Here is a 22,530-nt window from a genome sequence, read left to right on the forward strand (position 1 = left end):
GCGGCTTCCTCTCTCTGGCTGCTTCCGGTGTGGCGCTGAGGAGGGAGTGAGGGAGCGGTAAGATGGCGGCAGCGGCGGTGCTGGAGTTCCAGCGCGCCCAGTCCCTGCTCTCCACCGACCGCGAGGCCTCCATCGGCATCCTGCACTCCATAGGTGAGCGCCGCCGCCGCTGCTGCCCCGCCGCCCGCCGCCACCGCCCGCCAGCCGCTTCCTGATGCCCGCCGCTGCTGCCGGCTGCTGACTCACCGTGCGAGCCGGACGGGAGCGAGGCCTGGGCCCGGCTCCACCGGCACCGGCCTGGCCCAGCGCGCTCCACCGACGCGGGGCCTGCACTCGCACCACGGGGCCGGGCCGCTGCCCGCCGCCGGTGGGGGCTCCCCGGTCCGGGAGCTGCCGGGTGGAGCGAACGGCCGAGCCCAGAGCCTGTCAGCGGAGCCCTGCGGCTCGGGCCGGCTTCTGCTCCCCGTTGAGCGCGGTGTGTCCCCGGCGCAGCGGTGTGTGGGCTTGTCTGCCCTGAGACCCGGGGAGCGGCGGGTACCGGGGCTGCGGCGGAGCGGTGCAGGCAGGAGATCGCCGGTGCCGGCTCTTTGCTTCTCGGGTTGTGTGCCAGCGTCTGGGGTTTGCGGCGGGCCCTCAGCGTGCTGGAGGAGGAGAAGGCTCTGCTGGGAGCGATATTCGCTCTGGTAACGCTAAAATTCACCCGGTATTTAAATTACCTTCTCGGCGCCCTGCAGGAAGTTTTGGGGAGTTTCTGTTGGGCTGTGTCTGGAGTTTTAACCTGTGCTTGTTTCAAGACCGATGCTGTTGGCATCAGTCACTTTGTTGGGCTGTCTCGGACATTCAGTGGTGCCAAGATGTTGGTGCTGTCGAGTGGTTTGTAGGCACGTTGTGGACATTATCAGTGTGTACAGGGCAGGGAGAGGGGCTGTGTTTGAAACTGATGCTTGAAAGACTAATTCTTGCTTCTCCTAACGTGATGACTTTGCTGAAAAGGTGCTGTGACCTGCTGTCACCCCGCTGCAGTGGGCAAATGAGTGTTTCCTAATGTCTGTGCTACACCTTGCATGGTCCGTGCAAGTTGCTCACCCCTCTCGGTGTTTGGCTGCTTAATTAGTAGTTGATGTTCTTGAGCCTGTCAACACACCTATAACCAGTCAGGCTCAGGAGTGAATCAGCTTGTGCTGCTGGACGATGTGAGTTGGAGCAGGCCCGAGAACCCCCCAGTGCTGGGGTGCTCCTCTTGAGAGCAAAGTTATTTTGCTGTTGACACCTCGTGTTTGGTTACGGGGGCTGAAAGCTGCAGCCTGCACTCGGGGGCTGCTCAGAGGATCCCAGCTCCCTTTGCAGAGCAGGGCAGCAGTTGGGTGTTGTTTGTGTACAGGTTGGATGGTGGAGATGAATTTTTCCGTGGTAGTAGGTGACAGGGAAGAAAGTGTTGTTTTGTGGCTGACTTACATGAAAATCCTGTTGTGTAAACACAGGTTTGGTGCTGCTGTATGTCATTTGGGCCTTCTGTGTACTTCAGAGGCAGTTACTCATGTTGGTACACAGTGCTGATCAGATCGTTGGAGTTCAGTGTGGGAAGGAGTGCTGCCTCCTGCCGCAGTTGTAACACACGATCTGCTCCTGAGCGAGGAGCAGACTCACCCTGCTCACAGAGCCGATGCTGTTCTTGTGCTGCATTTGCACCACGGGATCACACCTTGGTACGCAAAGCAGAAACATAAGGAATGGCCAAACCAGCACACCCAGCCCTGGAAATTCCATTGCATTTCTTCCACTGGGTTTTGTGCCTTCAGCAGGGACAGTCTGTTCCATGGTGATGCTTTTAAAATGAAACTTGAATAGCTGGACAAGCTTAATGAGAATACTTCAAAACTTAAGTTATATTCAGGTTGGAGCTTGCAGCTGTATCTGTCAGCTGGATTAAAGCTTTTGTGCAGTACAGATGAAGCACTTGGACTTACACCTTTAAACTTTCCACATAATCTGCTTTCCAGATCTCACTGTAGCCTGTTGTAAGTTACTTTTGCTGGTGCCTTTCCATGGGCTGAGGAGTAATGATTGTCCTCTAACTGAAACAGCATTAAAGGTAGCTTCTCAACTCTTTTCCTAGTGAAACGTGATGTCCAGGAGAATGATGAAGAAGCGGTGCAAGTCAAGGAGCAGAGCATCCTGGAGCTGGGCTCGCTTCTGGCCAAGACTGGGCAGGCAGAAGGTGAGCGTGAAATAAGTAACTGAGGTAATGGGTGAGAGACACATACATTCAGATTAATGTAGTCTCCTTATTTGATGAGATGGAAATAAAAGCAGGTTTTGGCAGGGAATGTTCCCTTGGAGACAGGACTAGATAAACAACATAAAATACTAACTGCATGTTACTTGTCCTGGTATTCCAAAAGATTGCTGATGCATTGGGCAGTGTAGTTCCTGATTCTTTGATGTGTGGCCATTTTAATACAGGTGGATAAAGTTTTGTTAAGTTATGTTTGAGATGAGAAGTTTTTCAAGGCCGTGTTTCAAATTGGAAGGTTTGTCCCAAAACGTCCTTACTCACCAGCAGCTTGCTTCTTGATTGAATTGATGTGAGGCTCCCCTGCAGTCCTGATCCAGCTCTGGGGCAACAGCACCAGAGTGATGTGGAGCTGCTGGAGCAAGTCCAGAGGAGGGCACGGAGCTGCTGTGAGGGCTGGAGCAGCTCTGCTCTGGAGCCAGGCTGAGAGCTGGGCTGGTTCAGCCTGGAGAAGAGAAGGCTTCTGAAGGGGAGACCTTAGAGCAGCTCCAGGGCCTAAAGGAGCTACAGGAAACCTGGAGAGGGGCTTTGGACAAGGGTCTGTAGGGACAGGACAAGGGCAATGGCTTTAACCTGCCAGAGGGGAGACTGAGATGACCTCTTAGGCAGAAGCTTTTCCCTGTGAGGGTGCTGAGGTGCTGGCACAAGGTGCCCAGAGAAGCTGTGGCTGCCCCATCCCTGGCAGTGTTCAAGGCCAGATTGGACACAGGGGCTTGGAGCAAGCTGCTCTAGTGGAAGGTGTCCCTGCCTGTGGCAGGGGGTTGAAACTGGAGGAGCTGTAAGGTCCTTTCCAACCCAGACAGCTCTGTGATTCTGTGATTTATCTACTGAAACATTACCTCCTTGCCCAGCTGTACACGGGAGCAAGACTCAACAGTCCTGTTTGTGAATGTATGAAAGGACAGAAATGGAGTAGAGTTCCCTATTCCACGTTTTTTTTTATTGGAATCTGTTCATGTCTCCTGTTTCCTGGAAGGCTCAGGGCAGTGTGTGTGTTCTCCTGTACTTCTCAGGTTGGTTTTGTTTCTTTTGCTGGGGAATATTCTGGCCTTTTCTGCAGCACCTTTCACCTCGAGCGCTATAGCAGCTGATACACCACATCTGTACAAAGTGTGTCTGTCCATGGCAGGCAGTTTGCCATAGTATAGCCCTGATGTTTTCTAACCGTGCGCAACAATGATTCGGAATGTGAAGTGAAGCATATATGCTTTTAACAGTCTGAAACTGGTTGAGGAAAACAAGCAGCAGAAGGTTTAATCAATCTGAAGTTCAGCTGGGTGATGAGAACTAATGTTGGAGTAGCTCACGGAGAGCAGTGTGAGGTCTCTGATACCCACTGATCAAGATCTTAGTTTTATCTTTCTTCTGAAATGCACACGTGGTGTCCTGCTGTCTTTGTAAATACCCATTTTGACTTGGCCATTCATCTGCCCATGTCTGCATGTGTTTGAGCATTCTGGACACTGATCTCCTTTCAATTTGCAGTTGAACAGAGCCTGTGACGAAGTAGATTACTTGCACTTAGATTAGTGCTGGAAACAGAGGTGCTATTTCATCTCGCCTAACTATAGATGTCCACGTTTGATTTCCTACTGTGAGCTGTTTTTATAGTCAGTGGAGAAAAATAAGCCCTTCAAGCACACAGTTCATCTCTTCCTGCAGTTAGAATTTGGAACAAATGAAGCTTGCTGTACAAGTGCCAATTTCTCTAATTGAATATTAATTGAGTTGAGGTCCTTTAACTCAGTAATAGGCGTCTGTGCTGTACAGGTGCCCTTTGCACTCTCATGTTTGCTTCTGTAGAGATAACTAAATTTGGCTTTACTCCTGCACCAGGAAAGATGAGTGTGTTTGGGCTAAAAAGGGGAAATCAACAGAAGTATCTCTTCAAGTAAATGTGTGGATGTGCCCCCAGAGAAGAGTTGTTACTGTTGCAGAACTTGAAATAGTTTTGAGATTAAGCCAAAGTCTTACATGAGTGTAAAGACCTTCAGTGTATTCTCATGGCTAGCTAATAGATTTTTTTTTTTTTTTAAGGGGAAGGCTAAATAATTGAAAATGTCAATGTTAATTCATCAAATCCAGGTTTATGAAGGAGCAAATGTGAAATGTGCTTGTAATCTATTAAAGGAAGCACTAAGATGCAGATCAACAATACGCTGAAGAAAAGGAATTTGACAACACAATGAAGCCAGTTGTGTGTGTATAGATTGGAGTGGGATGACCAGGTTGTGCTTTCTGGAGACACGTGGTGAGGATGTGGGATGAAGAAAGAGGGTACCACAGCTCAGAGATGTGGGAAAGACTGTCACCTTTCCTTTCTGTGTGCTTTCTAGGACGAAGCAGGCTATAGGAGTGAGGAGCAGTCAGGGGCATCAGCATCTTCAGCAGGTACAGCCCTTCCCAAAGATGCTAGCTCCAGGCAGGCACACAGAGCTCAGATCCAATGGGAGTGAATCCATCGCTGCTCAGCCTCACAAGGAAATGACCAAGACTGAGCAGTTTCTGGCCCAAATGAAGCAGATCCCCTCATTGTAGCTCTTGCTGCGTGTGGTTTAGTTTTAGCGAGTGGAATTTCTTTGATGGATTCAAGGTGATGCAATGGCTCATTGGCTGTTTTCAAGTGATAACTGCTCAGAGATGAAGGGATCTGGGAGGAAAATCAGCTGCACTTTGGTGGGGTTTGAAAGTTAAAACTGACTGGCCAAGAGTGGGAAATGAACGTGTAGTTTTTAGAGGACTAACTTCTATTGATCTACAGGCTTTATTTAACAACAGTAGTAATACAAATGGCCTCTTTATCATCTGCTTGGTAGAGATAAAGGGTTGAACTTGTAAATTAGTTATGTATTTTAGGACAGTTCTAGATTTTGATAGCATAGCTTTAAACAATAGGATTGGAAAAACTCGGAGCAGGAATTCGGGTACATGGCATGTTAGCTGTGGAAGCACTTTCTCTAAGGGTGAGCAGCAGAGCTGCTGCTCGTCACTTCTCCAGAGCTGTCAATCACACCCCTTTACCAAGCAAGTAAAAAAAAGAATCCTAAAAATAGTTGACAGTTACATTGGTGGGAAAGAGAAATTTCTATGGGAACTTTGAGCTTGCATGGCTAAATGTGGAACTCGGAGCTTGCATGGCTAAATGTGTAGTTTGGAAAATGTACAGATATATTCTAGCCGTTGACATCAGATCTGTTTTCCAGTGAATTCTTGGGCAAGTGTTGAGCAAGTCAACAGAAAGGGAAGTACTGCAGTATGGGCTTTTCTTTTCCTGAAGTTCCTTTCCTGTATGGAAGAGTGTGTTTGGCACTAAAAACATGATGTGGTTGATTCTGAGGAGCGGGTGTAGTGGAGTGATGTGCTGTAGGAAGAGTTTGTACTGCGCAGTAGTTGAGAGTTGGTAGATCTCATCGAGAGTCTCTCTGCCTTGATGTCAGACAGAACTGGCAAATTCTTAGTTACAGAGCTCAAAGCTATAAAGGATATGGTGCTGTGACCTGATAAGAAGTCAGCCTGTTACCTGTGCTAAGTGCAGCGTTTTCAAGTGTTTGTGTTACTTGCATGAGGGAAGAGCACAAGAACCAGCTGGGCAACTCCAGCTTTAGGGCTGCTTCTCTTTCAAGCCCAATAAGCCTGCAGGGGGGTTCTCCCCACAGCGCAGCAGAGGGGGACAATCTTCTCCCTTGACCTAAACTTCTAACTTGTGCTGTGTGATTCCAAAAACTAACTCCTTTCTGCTCCCGTGGGTGTGGAGTCCTGAAACTGCCAAGATGTTGACTGCTGCGTTCCTCTGCTCTGTAGGAATGACACTTTAAGTGTATTCCTTCTTCATAAGGAAAGACATTTCCTTTGCAGGCTTGAGTCTAGTTTTGTAACTGTAAGCTACTAATGGGAGTAGGAGAAACAGCAATCTAGTTAAGTAAGATCTAACAGGATGATGGGGGTAGTTGAAGTGTTAAGAACTGTCATTTGCTCAGCAGCAGAGCGCGGGGTGTATCGGACTTTATAGGGCTGGCTGGTATGGCAGAGTGAAACATCATGCTGTGAGTCAGTAAAAACATACTTAAGCTATAAACTCCATTTTATAGAAAAATCTCAAAGCATTTAACAGACTCCTCCCATTTTTAAAGCATGCCTGAGGCAAGTGTAGTTACAAATGGTGTTATAATTGGGTGAAATGAAGTAACGGGAAATGTGTGCTGTGCGGGTGAGACAGGAGCTCAGCACTCACCTCTCAGTTGCTCTTTTCCTGTAAATGTGTTGAAAGACTGCTTATAAACTGTTTGATGTAATAATCAAAACAGTTTAATAAATACTGCTGTGTATAGACATGTCAAATGGAACTTTTGGCTGTGTGGTTGTGTTTCATGATTTTATTTTCTGTATGCAGAGCTGGGAGGACTCCTGAAGTATGTTCGACCCTTCTTGAACTCCATCAGCAAAGCAAAGGCTGCCCGCTTAGTCCGATCCCTGCTTGATCTGTTCCTTGATATGGAGGCAGCGACAGGACAGGAGGTGAGATTTAAATTTCATCAGCAGTCTGTCCCTCAAAAGCCTCTAACACCATTATCTGACCCAGTTTGCTCCACGCTGAAGAATTATTCATGTCAGGAAACATTCATTTAATGCATTTGGATAGATTCTATTAATAAAACATTAGATAATTTAATTCACTCATCATCATGTTTGTCTGCAAGCCTTATCCTGCTGCAGGTTAGGAGTAACTCTTGCGCTGAGCAGTTTGATTTGTGTTGCTTGCTGTTAGGTACACAACATCAGTAGTAGTTTGTAGTGTGAGATTACCGTAAATGGTGACAGAATCTTTGCCCCTCTTTTTTAATGGAAGAGGTTAAGGGAGGTGGGGTAGGATGTGTAGGTGAGAAGGGAACCACGGAAGACATCGGGAGAAAATGACTTCACACTTCTTCTAAAGGTAACTTCATAAAAATTATGGTGTTTGGATGCAGTCTCAAAAGGTGGCTTTTTATGGTGGGAGAAGAACTTGGAGTAACAGCGAGGGAAATACAGCCAAGTTAGTAAAATTATTTGCTTTCAAGCATATTCTGAAGCCAACCCCAAAACCTCAAGTAATTGTGACACCTAACCTGTGAGCTTCTGATGAAGCAGTCCTCAGTTGTTTCCATGTCTGTTCAGAGGGACATTTGCTTCCTCAGTGAGATGTATGTTAAGACAACTCTCAAGAGCCCAGTAAAGCAATGAAATTAGAGTTTTCTCCAGCTCCTAATGCTCCAGCTATCACTGTGCAATAAATTGAGACTTCATAATGGCTTTTCATAAAGTGTCCCCATTTAATAAGCTGTGTTGAGCAGCTGACAAGCCCTGCAATGTGGTGCAGCTACAGAGCTGTTCCAGAAAGAGCTGTGATCCAGAGATCTGGGAAAAGGCATTCCTGAGCCTAGCACCTCAGGATGACTTACTGTATATTACTGGCCAGTACTAAATTGACACCCTCTTCTAATGGAGTGAGAACATGACTGCTTTATTCATCAAGAGAATCACAACAGTCTTAAAAGCATGAGAAGCCACTGGGTGCCTTCACTTTGTTTTGAAGCAGTGGATGAAACATTCAGCGTCACTTGCTGACTGGCTCCTGACTCCTGACTCTGCTGCAAACAGTGGAGCCCAGCACCTCTGTTGCTTAGTACTGCTAAAGGACACACATGATCTGGCATATTTAAGCCCTAAAACACGTGCACTTTGTTTTCTTTTATTTGTAGAGCAATTGAAAATACAGTTTTCTCTATAGCTGAGTGAAATGGAGCAACACATGCTGGAAGGGACCTCAAAGTCTTCCCGTCCATTCCTTGCCCTAAGGCAGAATCAGTTCTCATGTACCCAGATGTTTTTATTTCCAACAAAAACACAGCTGCCTCAGAAATGCTATTAGGATTTCAGCAGTAATTTTTACTGGTGAAACTTTGGAAACCAAATTTTTATTTTTGTATTCCAGTGTGGGAGGATTGTCCGTGGTGGCCAGAAAAAGTTATTGGAAGCCAGATGCGTTAGAAAAGGAATTGAAAAAGCTGGTCTGTTGGGTTTTGTGATTGCTAAAGCTTAAATTCAACCTTAGTTTGCTTTCTGAACTTTACTTCCTCTTGCAATATATAAGTGGTATCATACCGTGAATGTTGCTATGAAGTGCAGGAAGTTAATCTAGCAAATGGAATATGAAAATCCACAGCACAATTTAGCTGGTCTGTGTCATTTTGCGCAACATTTCTATGAGTTTAAACTCTGGTTTCAGTCTAATGCAGCCTGAGGCTATAGTGTTCCATGTGTGGTTACCAGTGAGTCTTTGGTGAGAAGCGTGTTAACCTTGCACTGGTGAACTGCAGTTCTCATCAGTGATGAACTACAAAACCACACTTACCCTGCTGTATTGAAAGAGGCATTTTGGGTAGCACTAATGCTGAAGGCTGCCAGCCCGGGCTGGCACAGCATTTGAGCAAGGAATGATTTTGCTTCCTTAAACTACATTGTGGAGATTCAGGCTTTGTTGTATTTCTGTTGCTTTGTAGGAAATTATTGAAGCATACTGCTGTTTTAAAGAGGGGCAGCAGAAGGCTTTACACATTTCTTTCTGCTCCCTTTAAGGTTGACCTGTGTTTAGAGTGTATTGAATGGGCCAAATCAGAGAAGAGGACTTTCCTACGTCAGGCTCTGGAGGTATGTTACATTGTGGATCCCAAACCTGTGTAATAGGGTTTTCCCTTTATCACATTTAATACCTGTAAAACTTGTAGTGTGTTGTCTAGGTCTTTGTACATGTAATGGATGGGTTATAAGGCCAGGCTGGATGGGGCCTTGAGCAACCTGCCTAGGGTGAGGTGTCCCATGGCAGGGGGTTGGAACTGGTTAATCTTAAGGTCCCTTTGAACCCAAACCATTCTATTGTTCTATGATAAGTGTTAAAGTTAGTGACTCTTCTTGAAGAGGCAGGATTTTACCCGTTGTCTTTAGACTGGCTGATCTTGCAAATGGTAGATCTTGCAGAACTGGACCATATAATTTAATGAACACAAACTAATTTAGTGAAGTCTGTGAGATAAGAATATGAAGTTTCGTTTTACAAAATAAATCTGTGCTACCTCTCTTTGGCTTCCCTCACAGCAGTTCCTTTTCTGTTCTCCAGGCGAGGCTGGTCTCTTTGTACTTCGATACCAAGAGGTACCAAGAAGCACTGCAACTAGGTGAGTCTTCCACTAGGTGGTGGTAGTAGATCTTGGCTTTGAGGTTAGTCTTGAGGCTGACAAGGGAAATAATGCGTCGTGCCTCTTCAGTTTTGTAGGACTTGGGCATTGATTTTTCAGAACTGTACCTGTTCTGCCACGTTTTGCTATAGCTTGATGATAACAGCTTTTAGACATATTTTTATTCTCAGCATTTGTTCATTTCCAATAATTGTGGAAGCAGAGATGAGCTGTATCCTGCTAAATGCCATCAGTTTGGCTCCTGCTGGAACATACATAGTACAATGCTGTGGTCAGAGAGTTTTGCCCAAAAACACAGTAAAAGCAGTAGTAATGCCAGGAAATGGCAAACCTCTAAGGATGTAATTGGGCAAGCTCTTGTGCAGCAGTGTAAGGGCTTCAAGAACTTGCTTCTGCACCACCTGAGATGGGGTAACTAACCCTCCTGTTCTGCTGCAAGGCAGAGTGAAGCAGCTCAGTTCTATGTCCCAGCTCCCTTTGGTGTTGTTTAGACGCTCATTTTGCACATGACTGTAATATTGTAAGATGAGGTTTAAGCTGTCTTGTGCAGGCTGATCTGCCAGCTCAGTACGTGGGTGGGTGCACTGACATGGACAGAAGTGTTCACCCATCTCACCAGCCCCCTGTAACTTCTTGAACACTGTGGTGACAAGAGTGTGTTGTGTCCAGAGTTCTGTGGGTGACTTGGATCTGATCTGAATATCAAGTTATGTGAAGTGCACAGAATTAACTATCAAGTTAGAATTGCTTTGCATACAGATGTGTCATGAACTCGGGTTTAAACTGATCAGACTCCACACTCCAAAGCTGTGCTTCAGTAAATTAATCACTTGGATGATGGGAGTACAGCACAGGGAGCTGTGAAGGCCTGCCATAGGACAGCCTCCCTTCCTGAAAGCCTGCCCTGCTGTGGGGGAAGAAGGGTGTCATCTGGAAAGACTTGGTTTGTGTAGTTGTTGATGCAGAGCAGATCATAAAGGTAATTGTGTTCTTTCCCACTGCTAGGCTCTCAGCTTCTTCGGGAATTGAAAAAGATGGATGACAAGGCATTGCTGGTGGAAGTGCAGCTGCTAGAAAGTAAGACTTACCATGCCCTGAGCAATCTGCCAAAAGCAAGAGCAGCCTTAACCTCTGCACGAACCACAGCCAACGCAATCTACTGTCCACCCAAGCTGCAAGCAGCGTTAGACATGCAGTCAGGTAAAGCTCTTCAGGATGAGGGGAAGTTCTGGGCCTCATCGTGATGCATTGGTTGACTGATATTTGTTCTTTCCTGAGTGAATCATAGAAAATGATGCTAGGTGGGACCTGAATACCCACAAGTCTGCCCAGCTGCCTCTGGGCAGGATCAGCTGTAATTACATTCTTCCTGACAAATGTTTTTTCAGCCTGTTCTTGAAAGCGTACAGTAACAGGTCCATAATCTCCCTGAGCATTCACGGTACACTGTGTTAGTACAACTGTAACGTTGTTTCTGACCTAATTTGCAGGCACTTACCTGGAGTGCTCTCAACTGTCCCTTTAAGAGAGGGCATAGATGTTCTCCTGGTAGAGATGAGGTAGAGGGAAGCACAGAAGCAAAGATTCCCTCCACTGAAGTACCAGATAAAGCACTAGGCATCCAAATTGTTCTGTCTTTTTCTGCACATTCAGAATTAACTCTGATGCCTGCCTTTTTGTTCTTCTCTACAGGTATTATCCATGCAGCAGAAGAGAAAGACTGGAAAACAGCTTATTCATATTTTTATGAGGCGTTTGAGGGATATGATTCAATTGACAACCCAAAAGCCATCACTGCACTCAAATACATGTTGCTGTGCAAAATCATGCTAAACATGTACGTGGCAAATGGTTCTGTGAAGAATGCTTCTTACATTTAAATGGGAAAGGCTTTTTGCTTATGACTGTAATTGTCTTTATGACCTAATCAGTGCTTCTGGTACAATGTTACTTGAATTGTAGTAATTTGCTGTCAGTCGGGAATTTTGGAGACACCCTTAGGTTAAAGCTGTGTTGTTGAATAAGTGCTCTTTTCCATCCCCTTTCTAGCCCAGAAGATGTACAAGCATTAGTGAGTGGGAAGCTTGCTCTGCGGTATGCAGGAAGACAGGTATAGAAACTTCATCTCTCTATCTTCCTATTATCTCTGAGAATATGATGCCATGCTGTTTGCCAAAAACATTGGTCTTTTCATACCAAAATGCCCTTTGCTTCTGAGTGTCCTGAATAAGAACCAGAACTGATTAAATTACCAGGAGTAATTACCAGAAGTCATCTGCCTTCAGAGGGAATACAGTGATTCTCACAACCTGGCCTGCTCACTTAGTTTTCTGTTTTAATCTTCCCTGCTTTCTTCATGAAGTACTAAATGCCTAATGCCCTGAGGTACTCATGTCTCAACCCTCACCAGCTCTGCAGCCATGGAGCTGATGGATTTAAATCCAAGTTACTCATTGTTTTTACTTGTGTTGTAGCAAGTCCTGAAAACCCATTCATAGCAGCATAGTTGAGCAGCTTGAGACCTAGATGACTGCAAGGTGGAAGCCAAGCAGCTGGGGAGATGTTGAATCAAGTGTTTATTCTAACATGTTAACTTGCCAGTCTGTGAAGCTGTCTCCGTATTAAATCCAGGGATACTTATGTAAGTACAGGGCCAAAAGCCAAGCGTGCCAGGGTCTGAGCCAGGCTTACACACTGATGCCCTCAGTGGCTTTGCCCAGCCGGTTATTTACTTTGACGCAGAAGCTGATACTCATCTACTTCACAGAGGACCAGGGAAGCTCTTTAGTAGAGGAGGTCGGTGAGCATATGTGCTAGAAAGAGTCTGAAGTGGGCATATCCCTGCATTTATCCCTGCTAGATCATGTAGGGCAGCTCTGGTCCTGCTTCACCTGCTTCCCCCAGGTGGCAGCTGGGTTGGAAGCATCTTTTCAGAGCACAAGGGCAGTGCTGTACAGGAAATCTCAGCTGGTCCCTGCCCTGGCCTCCTGATTCAGCACTGAAGGCAAGTTCCTGCAGCAGCTGTGGAAATGGAGCTGGGGGGGCAGAGGCAAAGTGGGCAGCCTTGGGGCAGCTTGCTGGGAGAGATGGTAGCAGAAGCCTGGGCCTGATGCACCACAGCCACTGGGCTGTCCTGCTTGTCTCGTGAGCTTGTGCCTCTCACCACTTGGACACTGTTCTTCTAGAGATGCTACTGTTCTGTTCAGTATAAATATGGCAGTTTGATTGTGGCTGAGTCTTGCTTGCTTTGAGCAGCTGTGGAGTAGACAAGAAACACTTTCTGATGCTGTCCACAGTAGGGTGTCCAGAGGACTTCTGCCATGCCCCTGCTTCTCAGCAGGGGACTTGGGACATGCTGAAGGAGACACACAGCTTATGAGCTGAAAACGGCCATGTTCATTAAGCAAGTGCCAGAATGTTCACTTTCCTGCAGAACTGGATCAAACTTGCTCCCAACCTGCAACCTGATAGGAGCTGCAGCTGGTGTTCCCAAACCTTGCACAGCTCAAGGTCTTTGTTTCTGTGGAGCTGATTTCATGCTGTGTCCTGCAGCTGCTCTGCGTGTTCTCCTTACGAGCAGCTGTTCTTACTCTGCCTTTGTGGAAGTCATACTGACATGGCTTTGTAGCAAGAGGAACATTCCCATTTTGCTGCTTAAGCACGTTTCCAATATACTGCACAGTTGGCATAATAACACTGAGAGGAGAACCCAGGAAAATAACCTCTCATTTTCTTTCTCTGCAGACAGAAGCACTAAAATGTGTGGCACAGGCCAGCAAGAACCGATCACTGGCTGATTTTGAAAAGGTGAGTCAGGAGACAGAGAATGGGGCCTGCCTGGAAATGCCAGGTTTGGAGAGTGGTAGGAGCCATTACATTCCACAGCAGGAAACCATGAAGACATTCAAAGAAAGCAACAGTGCATCAACACATGCCCCACCATAGTTAACTGGGTTGGTTTTTGCAGCCTGGGGAGTAATAGCTGGCTGTAAACTAGGGGGTTTTCCCCTTTTTTTAAAAAAAAAAACAAACAGCTTTTGGTGCTGTTCACTGGGATGTGCATTTTCCTACTTTTTTTTTTTTTTTCTGGCTTCAGCAAGAATACCACAGAGATAAGGGAGGGGATTCCCATGTCAGGAAACAATCCTGCCTCCTGAGTGGAAACCAAGAGATTCTCTTGCTAAGCTTCAGCAGTGTAAAGATGAAAGATGCTTGAAAGGCTGCCAGGCTGTTGTGACCTGGCCTTTTAGCTAAGTTATGGATTGGATTAACCACTGATACTTTGCTGGGTAGGGAGAGAAGACTGTTTCAGACTTAGAGGACCTTAGGGACAGGAGACCTGTTGCTGCGTCAGTTATTTGATCCCATTGTGTTTTCTGCAGGCTCTGACAGACTATAAGGTGGAGCTCAGGGACGACCCCATCATTAACACTCACTTGGCTAAGCTCTACGATAACTTATTGGAACAGAACCTGATCAGAGTCATCGAACCCTTCTCCAGAGTACAGGTAAATGTTCCAGCAAGCACAGCAACACACTGGCACCTCTGTCCCCTGCTGCTGGTGGGTGAGGGACTTGTCCCCATACAGAACACTTCTTACTTGGGAGCGACTCAGCAGTTCCAGAGCTCAGGGTTCATCATGTTTAGCCTAAAAATGATAGAGAGCTGAGGGGAACTTTGGAAACCCACGTTTTGGAGTGATTGCCCTTTCTACCTGTTTCACTTAGTGTCTGCCCTCCACGTTGAAGGTGGACAGAGTTTGGCTTTTCAGGGTTCTCACATGGCGTGGGTAAAGCTGCAGTAATCTTGGAGAAAACCTGTTATTTCATGTTTCAGAGTGAAATGGGTTTAGGTGTCTAGTCCACCTTCAGTTAAAATTGGATGTGAAAGCTGAAGAACATTAAGCTGCAAAGCCATTGGAGATGGAAGAGCCCCATAGTAGATATTGTGTGTCAAAAATGCAGCTAAAGATTTACTTAACTCTGTTGGTCTCTCTTACAGATTGAACACATATCCAGCCTCATCAAGCTGTCAAAGGTAAGAACATCACTAGAAATCGGTGGTACATCTTAAGAGGGCAAAGGAATTGAGGTCAGATCCAGTTGCCCCAGGGAAATAAATGTAGGCTACTAAGTCTGACAGATCAGCTCCACAGCATTCACAGGCAAATACCACTCTTGGAAACTGAACTTTAACATAGACAGTCCCCAGCAGGCATCAGACTGGCTTCCTCTGCAGTGGACTTGTTACTAGCTGTAACCTCACCTTCCTTCATGTGGGTTTTACTCCTGGTGTTAGTGCTTTCTTTTTACTGGAGGCAGACTTTCCTCTGCTGTAGTAACAGCTCCTGTTGTGGCCAGCTGAGTTTTCCCTGCTGACCTGCATTTAATCCTGATGAGTGCACCCAGAGGAATCTTTCTTAGACCCCTAAAACACAGGATCCAGCTAATCCCTCTGCAGTTTCATTAGGGACGCCTGTGTCACACTGACTATTGCAATAACTGCTTTACAGATAATCCCAAACAGATTAAGTTTTAGGAAAAGCCACTGTAGTTCCAGCCTGTTGTATCCTAAAATGCTGTTGTCCCATGTTGGCATTAAGGCCAGAGGTGTGGAAGTATGCCAAGCTTTGCCCTTATGGTTGTTACGTCATCTGTCTTCCTTCTTTCTCTGTGCAGTCTTTCCCTAGGCTTGCCCTTGGTGTCTAACACAGTGTCATGGTTTAAATCCAGTAAAAGCTGGACAGCAGTTTACCTGCAGAACCAGCACCCCCTCCTGCAGTGAGGCGTGGGCAGGGGGTCACCCTGCTACTGAGTGGCATAAATGAAGCTTGGCCAACACTTGACTAAATATTTGCTGAACCAAGTGAGAATGCTCCACATCCCCTATGAGTGTCTGGATGAGATGGCAGATGCACCCTCTTCTGTGCAGCAGGGGGCAAGACATCCTGGTCCTCTTGTCGTTAAAAGCTGCTGCTTAATTTCCTCTGTCGTCTAAAGCATATGGTATTATCAAAGCAACGTGCAAAGAGAGACCTGTCCTGACACCATGTTCAGGGATAAAATAGCTGGTATTAGGTAGTGCTTATATGCCACCAGGGCTGTTGAGTGTGGCGTAGTGAAATTCACATTTATTTTATATAGTTTGGGGAGACTTTTAATGTTTCTGCTTCAATTTCAGGCTGAGGTAGAAAGGAAGCTGTCACAAATGATCTTGGACAAGAAATTTCATGGTGAGTCTGCATTCTGCAGTCCTGACTGCCTCACTGCCCACAGCCAGGCTGTGTGTAAGCCAGCTGGGGATAGACTCCTCCTTATCACTGCACCTCTGAGGCCCATGTGTCTTCCTCAGGCAGCTCTGCTCTGCTTCAGATGGAGGACATGCAAGTTAACTGTGGGAAGAGTAGAGAGTGGTGGGTTTATCTGTTACTCTGTTGTCATGAAGGCTGCTCCTATCACTCTATGGGTTTGTTGAGCTCGAGACTTACCAGAAATGCCTCTGCTTATGTTTGCACTGTCCCTAGTGTCAGTTTAGTAACCCCTCTGGCTCTGGCTAAGCAAGACCTGTGGCTGAAGGAAGCACATTGGTTAGCGAGCAGGTTGGGAATTGTGGAATTCAGCCGTGGGGCCCATCTGGCACCTGGAAATAGTGTAATTATCAAAGGTAATAGGTCTTACCAAAGGTCTGAGCCAACCTCTGGGCACAGGTACGGTGGCTGTTGGGGAATGTGCAGGCACAAGGCAGAAGCATCTCCTGGGTGTCTTGTCATGCTCCTCTCTGGGATGATTTCATTTCTCTGAGGAAGCTGCAGCTAATGCAGTGCAGCCAAAACCCAGCCAGGGCTATTGGCTGGGCAGATCCCTGCGTTCCTGCTGTGTGGAAGCTGTGATGCATGGGGATAACTGCAGCGTTGTGCCTGCAGGCATCCTTGACCAAGGCGAGGGAGTCCTCATCATCTTTGACGAACCCCCTGTAGACAAAACGTACGAAGCTGCCCTCGAGACTATTCAGAACATGAGTAAAGTAGTGGATTCGCTCTACAACAAAGCCAAGAAGCTAACATAGGTGAGTGGGGGCAGAGCTGCGTCCTCGAGCCTCGCTGCATGTCCTCTGCATTGACATGGCTCTGTTTTCTCTTTGCAGAGCTGAATTTGCTGTCATGTGGAGCGTGTGTGTGACAGGAGAGTGAAACCTTTGGGAAATGTTAGGAGACTTGGATTTATTTTTTTTCCTTTTTTTCTTTTTTTCTTTTTTTTTCTTTTTCTCTTTGTTCTACTTTTCGCTCGGAAAGTTTTTAAACTTCCTCATCCAGTGCATCCTGTATCCATATGATGCGTGTTCCAGTTCCCATGTAATCTTTACTGGCCGAACTTTGTATCTGGGGGGGGAATATTGTTTAAACAAAGAGGGTATTCTAAATAAAAGGAAAAAGGCTTACACTACCTAAACATGTGCTTTCCACTTCCTGAGGGATGGCAGAGAGTTAAGCAGGGACAAAGTTTTGTTACCAGTAGGTGCCCAAAACAAGTTTGTTTCATCTCTCCCTCTCTCTGCTCTCAAGGTTGAGACTTGCAGTGTGTAACAGCCAAGTTGATTCCATTTGTACTGAACCAAAAAAGACCCAAAATGTACAGACTGGTGGTTTGTTTTTGAATCCTGAAGGCCTCCTATCCCCTCAAAGCAGCTCTGCAGGGATGTGCCCAATGGCTTCTGTGCCCAAGGACTGTGCTGTGGAGCTGCTGCTGTGCTGCGCCAGCCCCAGCCCTCTCCAGACACCAAGGCTGGGTTGTGCTGCAGGAGCCAGCGCTCCTCCCTGAGGCCTGGTTTGCATGCTCCTGTTTAGACTAGACTAGAGTGTCTGTGTTTATCCTTCACCCCACCTGCACTGGTAGGAAGAGCAGGAGCGCAGCGTTCCCAAGGCTTCCCCTCCCTCCAGGAGCCAGACCCTGGTGCCCATCAGCCTCCCATTGTACCTCTGCTGCTGCTGGGGCTCTTACGTTCCCAACAGCCGATGGGAGACAAGTTGGAATGTCCCAGAGTAGCGCCCATGAGGAGCCAGGGTCGGTAGGTGGGGTGGAGCAGGGCGTTCTGCAGCATGTGACACTGTCCAGTGAGGTTTGAGCTGGGTTCAATGCCATTTGGGCAGTGTAAGCTTCCACGGCTCTGTCCTGCTCATCTCCATCTCCCTCCCACTGTCCCTCTCCACGTTTTTCTTACAAGCCCCCTGTTTTGTACAAGGGTTCTGTCCTGGCAGGAGCTGTTTTGCCTTCACTCTTTAGACTGGCTGATTCTTTTTATGCTTTTCTGTTCACATTTTAACCTCTCTGTCATCTCATTTTATGATTTTATTCTGTGTTTCATTTCCATCTCATCCCGTCGGTCGCTGTTTGGGTTTTTGGCACCATCAATATCAAATGTACAAACGGTTCTTGCTAACCAGCACCAGGTATATCTGATGTTCAGATGAGTTCCAATAAAATACGTTTTTTTTCAAGCTTCTGTCTCCTGTCTTCAGCGGAGGCAGGAAAGGGGCCCCTTCCGTGCTGATCTCTCTGCATGTAGGGAAGGGCATGGGAACCAGGCTGGAGCTCACGGGGACAGCATCTGGGGATGGTGTTTGAGACGTGGAATGTGAGGGACCGTGTTTTAAGCAGCACATTCATGGGCTGGGACCTCTTCCTGGCACAGCAAGTAGAGTTACAGGATTAAGGTGTATTATTATAAATGAAGTTATGAATTATTATTATAGCTTTGTGGTATGATGGACACAATGGAGGCAAGGCTGGGATGCAGAGGGACCTGGACAAGCTGGAGTGGTGGGACCGTATGAATCTCATGGGGTTCAACAAGGCCAAGTGCAAGGTCTGAATTTGGGATGGGAGGAGAAGATGGATCAGGGACTCCCCTGGTTGTCACTGCATGGCTCTGAGTGCCTGGCCTGGCTCAGCAGCAGCCCTGGTAGAAGCAGCAGTTTCTGCAGAGCTTGGGCCCAATTTGAGGTTTTCTTTACTAAACCCCAAGTTCATGGTGGGCTGGCCCCACCGGTGCCTCTGGGGACACCCCTTACCCCGGGGGGCTGCGGTTGTGGCTGGAGGAAATGGGAGGTTTGGGGGTTTTGAAGCCTTTGCTCCGTGGGGAGGGGACCGGCGGCTGCGCGTTAGCGGCGTCAGTGGCTTCCGTGCAGGGAGGGGTTACAGACGGGCCCGGTTTCGGCCGAGCCCCGAGCAGGCGGGGTCCGGGTGAGGCTTTGCCCCGTTCCGTTGCCGCTGCAGCAGCACTGGCCCCGCTCCTCCCACCGCGGCGGGTGCTGAAGCCCTGCGGCCTCCAGCGGCTGCACTGCGCCCGGGCCCGAGAGGTCTCGGGGGGTCGCTGCGGGGGCTCCGGTGCTGCCGAGCGGGAGCGGGGCTGAGCTGCGGCCCTCGGGGCCCGGCGGCGCTTTCCCTAAACCCGGTCCCAGCCTTTGAAACGCCGCAGCGGAGGCGGCGGTGTGGGCGCTGGGCCCCGGCCAGAGCTGGGGCGGGCACGGGCGCTGCCGCGCGGGGGTTTCAGGTTTTATTTCCGGTTTTGTGTGAATCCTTCGCTGTTTTTTCATCATTTCCCCCGGGCCGGGCCCGCACCGGGCGTGGCCTGCGGGGCGTGCGGATGGGACTTGCCCGCCCCTTTCCCGCCGGCGCGGCGGGCGCACGTGGCGGCGCGGGGCGGGACGGCGGGGGCGCGCACTGCGCCGGCAGGAGCGCGCGCGGCGGGGCGGGGCGAGGCGCTGAGCGGCGGCGGCGGAGCGGGCAGCGCGCGCGGGGCCGCAACGGGGCCGGGGCCGGGGCCGGGGCCGGGGCGGGCGGCGGGGCCCGCCGGGCGGCCGGCGCCATGGGCACGGTGCTATCGCTGTCGCCGAGCTACCGGAAGGCCCCGCTGTTCGAGGAGGGGGCGGCCACGGTGGGGCACTACACGGCGGTGCAGAACAGCAAGAACGCGAAGGAGAAGGGCCTGAAGCGGCATTCGCTGATCTCGGTGCTGCCGTGGAAGCGCATCGCCGCCGTCTCCGCCAAGAAGAAGAGCTCCAAGAAGGTGCAGCCCAACGGCGGCTACCAGAGCAACGTGACCCACCTCAACAACGAGAACCTGAAGAAGTCGCTCTCCTGCGCCAACCTCGCCACCTTCGCCCCCCCGCCGCCCCCCGCCGCCGCCGCCCTCGCCTCGGCGCAAAAGGCTCCGCCAACCGCGCCCGCCGCCGCCGCCGCCGCCACCCCGCGCCGGGTCGTGGTGCAGGCGTCCACCAGCGAGCTGCTGCGCTGCCTCGGCGAGTTCCTCTGCCGCCGCTGCTACCGGCTGAAGCACCTCTCTCCCACTGACCCCGTGCTGTGGCTGCGCTCCGTGGACCGCTCGCTGCTGCTGCAGGGATGGCAGGACCAGGGCTTCATCACGCCGGCCAACGTGGTCTTCCTCTACATGCTCTGCCGGGATGTCATCTCTGCCGAGGTGGGCAGCGACCACGAACTGCAGGCGGTGCTGCTCACCTGCCTGTACCTGTCCTACTCCTACATGGGCAACGAGATCTCCTACCCGCTGAAGCCCTTCCTGGTGGAGAGCTGTAAGGAGGCCTTCTGGGACCGCTGCCTCTCCATCATCGACCTCATGAGCCCCAAGATGCTGCAGGTCAACGCCGACCCGCACTTTTTCACCCAGGTCTTCGCCGACCTCAAGAAGGAGAGCGGCTCCGAGGAGAAGGGCCGGCTCCTCATCGGCCTCGACCGGTGAGCGCCCGCCCGGGCCCTGGCCCCACTCCCCGGGGCTTGTCCCGGCGGGATGGAGGGGGGCGGCGGGAACTGCCGCCGCTTCTTGGGCCCGACCCTGGGTTGGGGGGTGCGGGAGACTCCGCAGCCTCCGACAAGTGTCGCCCCCTTTTCCATCCCGCTGATTGAGGGGGGAACCCCCCCACCGATACCCCCACTTTCCCCCCCGGGGCTGGCGGAGCGGAGCGGGGCTCCGGCGGCCGCATCCCCAAGACAAAGACCCGGGAGGGGGAAACGAGGGAAAAAAAGGAGAAAAAAGGAAAACAAAAAAAAAAAAAAAGGAAATTGCTCTAAAGGCTCCGCCGGAGGCTGACGGGGCCGAGCGGGACTCCCGGGAGCGGGACAGCGGCGGGCCCGGCCCCCCCTCCCCCTATTTATTTTCTTTGAAGAGACTCGAAATTCCCGAGCAGGGCCGGGGGGAATCACCGCAACTGTTCCGTGAGCTCAATGTGAACCGTCTCGTCCCCATCGTGCACTGATCATGAGTATTGTGCTAAGGATCTACTTGAGTGTGCAAGGAGAGAGCCACATGCTGCTACCCGAGGTACTTTCACAACAAAAAACCCAACAAACTACTAACCTGCGGGGAGGGGACACATGAAAAAACACCCCCCTTCTTTATTCTTTCATTGTTGCTTTGCCAGTGGTATTGCGCATGCGAACAGGAGCATTTTGTGTCTTAAAAAAAAAAAAAAAAAAAAAGAAAAAAAACACAAAAAGGAAAAAAACCGAACACATTAAAAATAATAATAATCAGAAGAAAAGCCCTTCCTGAGCGATGGCTGTAACCAACCCCAGGCACAAAGCACAGCCCCGTGCTGCTGCTCCCCGATGGGGACTGACAACTCCTTTTGGGTTTGATTTTCCTTTTCTTCTCCATCTGCACCCGTCTTGTTCTGTTCTGCTCCATGGGGCGCTGCAGTGGCAAGCGAGCAGGAGCAGCACCGTGCCATCTCTTTGACTCCTCACTCAAAGCTCTCCATCGCTGTACAGTGGGACCCCGCTAATGATACATGTGTACGTCCAGGTTGTTTTATTTTAGTGCAATCTCTTCTGTAGCTCTTTGTTGACCAAATTGGTGGGTTCTTGTTACTTCTTAATTTATATTTGTCTCATTTCGTATGTGTGTGTATAGTGCGTTTGTACGTATGTGTGGTTTATAACCTGACCGCCTGTGTCATGGGGCTCAGTGTGCCTGTAATTTAATCCCCTCCCCTTATTTTTATTTATTTTTGTACTGTGCTGATTAAATAAAAATGCACTGACCATCCATTACACGACAGCGCGTCGTAGCCGAGTCGTTCCTGCAGTGCTCAGTTCCAGCGCACCACTGCTGGCGGCGGGAATGGGATTTGTGGTGATGGAAGTGGGATTTAAGGCCAGTTTTAACACGGGCTTTATCGTGTTCTTGGTGCTGGGGTCGCCCCTTGGCTGGGGGCTGCTGGAGGTGCAGGTGAGGAGGTGCCTTCAGCACACCAGAGGGGAACAGTCAGGTTATCAGGACGCCAAAACTCCACTTCCCATTGTGCAGCCGAGCTGCCGCGACACTGGCAGCGCCAGAGCGGGATGCAGCTCATGGGGCTGCTTTATTTATTACAGCAAATGATGTAAACAGAGCCTGAGGTCCATGAGATTTGGTTTTTTTTCTGTTTTTTTTTCCTCTTTTACACATTAAAACATCAATTAAAAAAAAGGGTTCATTGCATCATCACCCCCGGCTGCAAATCAAAATTCAATTTGGACATAGTAATTTATGGGAAAACCCAGGAATAGATATATTTTAGATATATTTTATATATATATATATATATAAAACCAGAGCAGGAACAGATACTGTATTTTATAAAGACACATTTCATCACATACAATATTGCCATCTCATAGTCTTAGGAATCTCCCAACCCTGCGATATCTTGCTGTCCATCATGATCTGATGCAACCACTTCTTTGGAGGGACAGCAACTAAAAGTGCTGATTAAAACTCCTGCCCCTACCTTGCCTCGGGTTAGAGTTGCTGGGGGGGACATGGGGACTGGTAGATGTAAAAAGCAAGAAGTGCAAATAGAAAGGCACAGCAATGGTGAGGGTTTTCCTCCAGGTGCTTCTCCAGGGGGATGCAAACAGGAGCTGTGGTGGCCAAATGGGAGCTGGAGTGGCCAAACTGGAGCTGGGGTCACCCATGGCTTCAGTGTTGGCATTGCTGCTCCTGAAGGG

General features: G+C 49.0%; 2 protein-coding genes across 2 annotated transcripts; both read left to right on the forward strand.

Moving 5' to 3' along the window:
• Nucleotides 1-18,020, forward strand: PSMD11 (proteasome 26S subunit, non-ATPase 11). Its single transcript, XM_057410033.1, has 14 exons — nt 1-153; nt 2,117-2,218; nt 6,684-6,808; nt 8,909-8,980; nt 9,447-9,504; nt 10,531-10,725; nt 11,218-11,362; nt 11,575-11,635; nt 13,270-13,332; nt 13,908-14,033; nt 14,528-14,563; nt 15,707-15,758; nt 16,449-16,591; nt 16,670-18,020. The coding sequence occupies exons 1-13, from the start codon at nt 63-65 to the stop codon at nt 16,589-16,591; spliced, it is 1,269 nt and encodes a 422-aa protein (XP_057266016.1). The 5' UTR covers nt 1-62; the 3' UTR covers nt 16,670-18,020.
• A 1,314-nt stretch (nt 18,021-19,334) lies between these two features.
• On the forward strand, nt 19,335-21,598 carry CDK5R1 (cyclin dependent kinase 5 regulatory subunit 1). The gene is made up of 2 exons (XM_057410034.1): nt 19,335-20,277; nt 20,706-21,598. The coding sequence occupies exons 1-2, from the start codon at nt 19,391-19,393 to the stop codon at nt 20,767-20,769; spliced, it is 951 nt and encodes a 316-aa protein (XP_057266017.1). The 5' UTR covers nt 19,335-19,390; the 3' UTR covers nt 20,770-21,598.
• The last annotated feature ends 932 nt before the right edge of the window (nt 21,599-22,530 follow it).

This window comes from Pezoporus wallicus, unplaced genomic scaffold (genome assembly GCF_028554395.1).
Source record: "Pezoporus wallicus isolate ANWC-B61680 ecotype Strahan unplaced genomic scaffold, APGP_CSIRO_Pwel_v1 contig_8725, whole genome shotgun sequence".
In the NCBI taxonomy this organism is placed as follows: domain Eukaryota; kingdom Metazoa; phylum Chordata; class Aves; order Psittaciformes; family Psittacidae; genus Pezoporus; species Pezoporus wallicus.

Bases quoted from the DNA above. Each gene is read 5' to 3' on its own strand.
- PSMD11 (XM_057410033.1), top strand. From the start codon at position 63: ATGGCGGCAGCGGCGGTGCTGGAGTTCCAGCGCGCCCAGTCCCTGCTC. The intron at 10,726-11,217 runs GTAAAGCTCTTC...TCTTCTCTACAG, and splicing joins AGCGTTAGACATGCAGTCAG to GTATTATCCATGCAGCAGAA. The intron at 13,333-13,907 runs GTGAGTCAGGAG...TGTTTTCTGCAG, and splicing joins CACTGGCTGATTTTGAAAAG to GCTCTGACAGACTATAAGGT.
- CDK5R1 (XM_057410034.1), top strand. From the start codon at position 19,391: ATGGGCACGGTGCTATCGCTGTCGCCGAGCTACCGGAAGGCCCCGCTG. The intron at 20,278-20,705 runs GTGAGCGCCCGC...TTTTCTTTGAAG, and splicing joins CTCCTCATCGGCCTCGACCG to AGACTCGAAATTCCCGAGCA.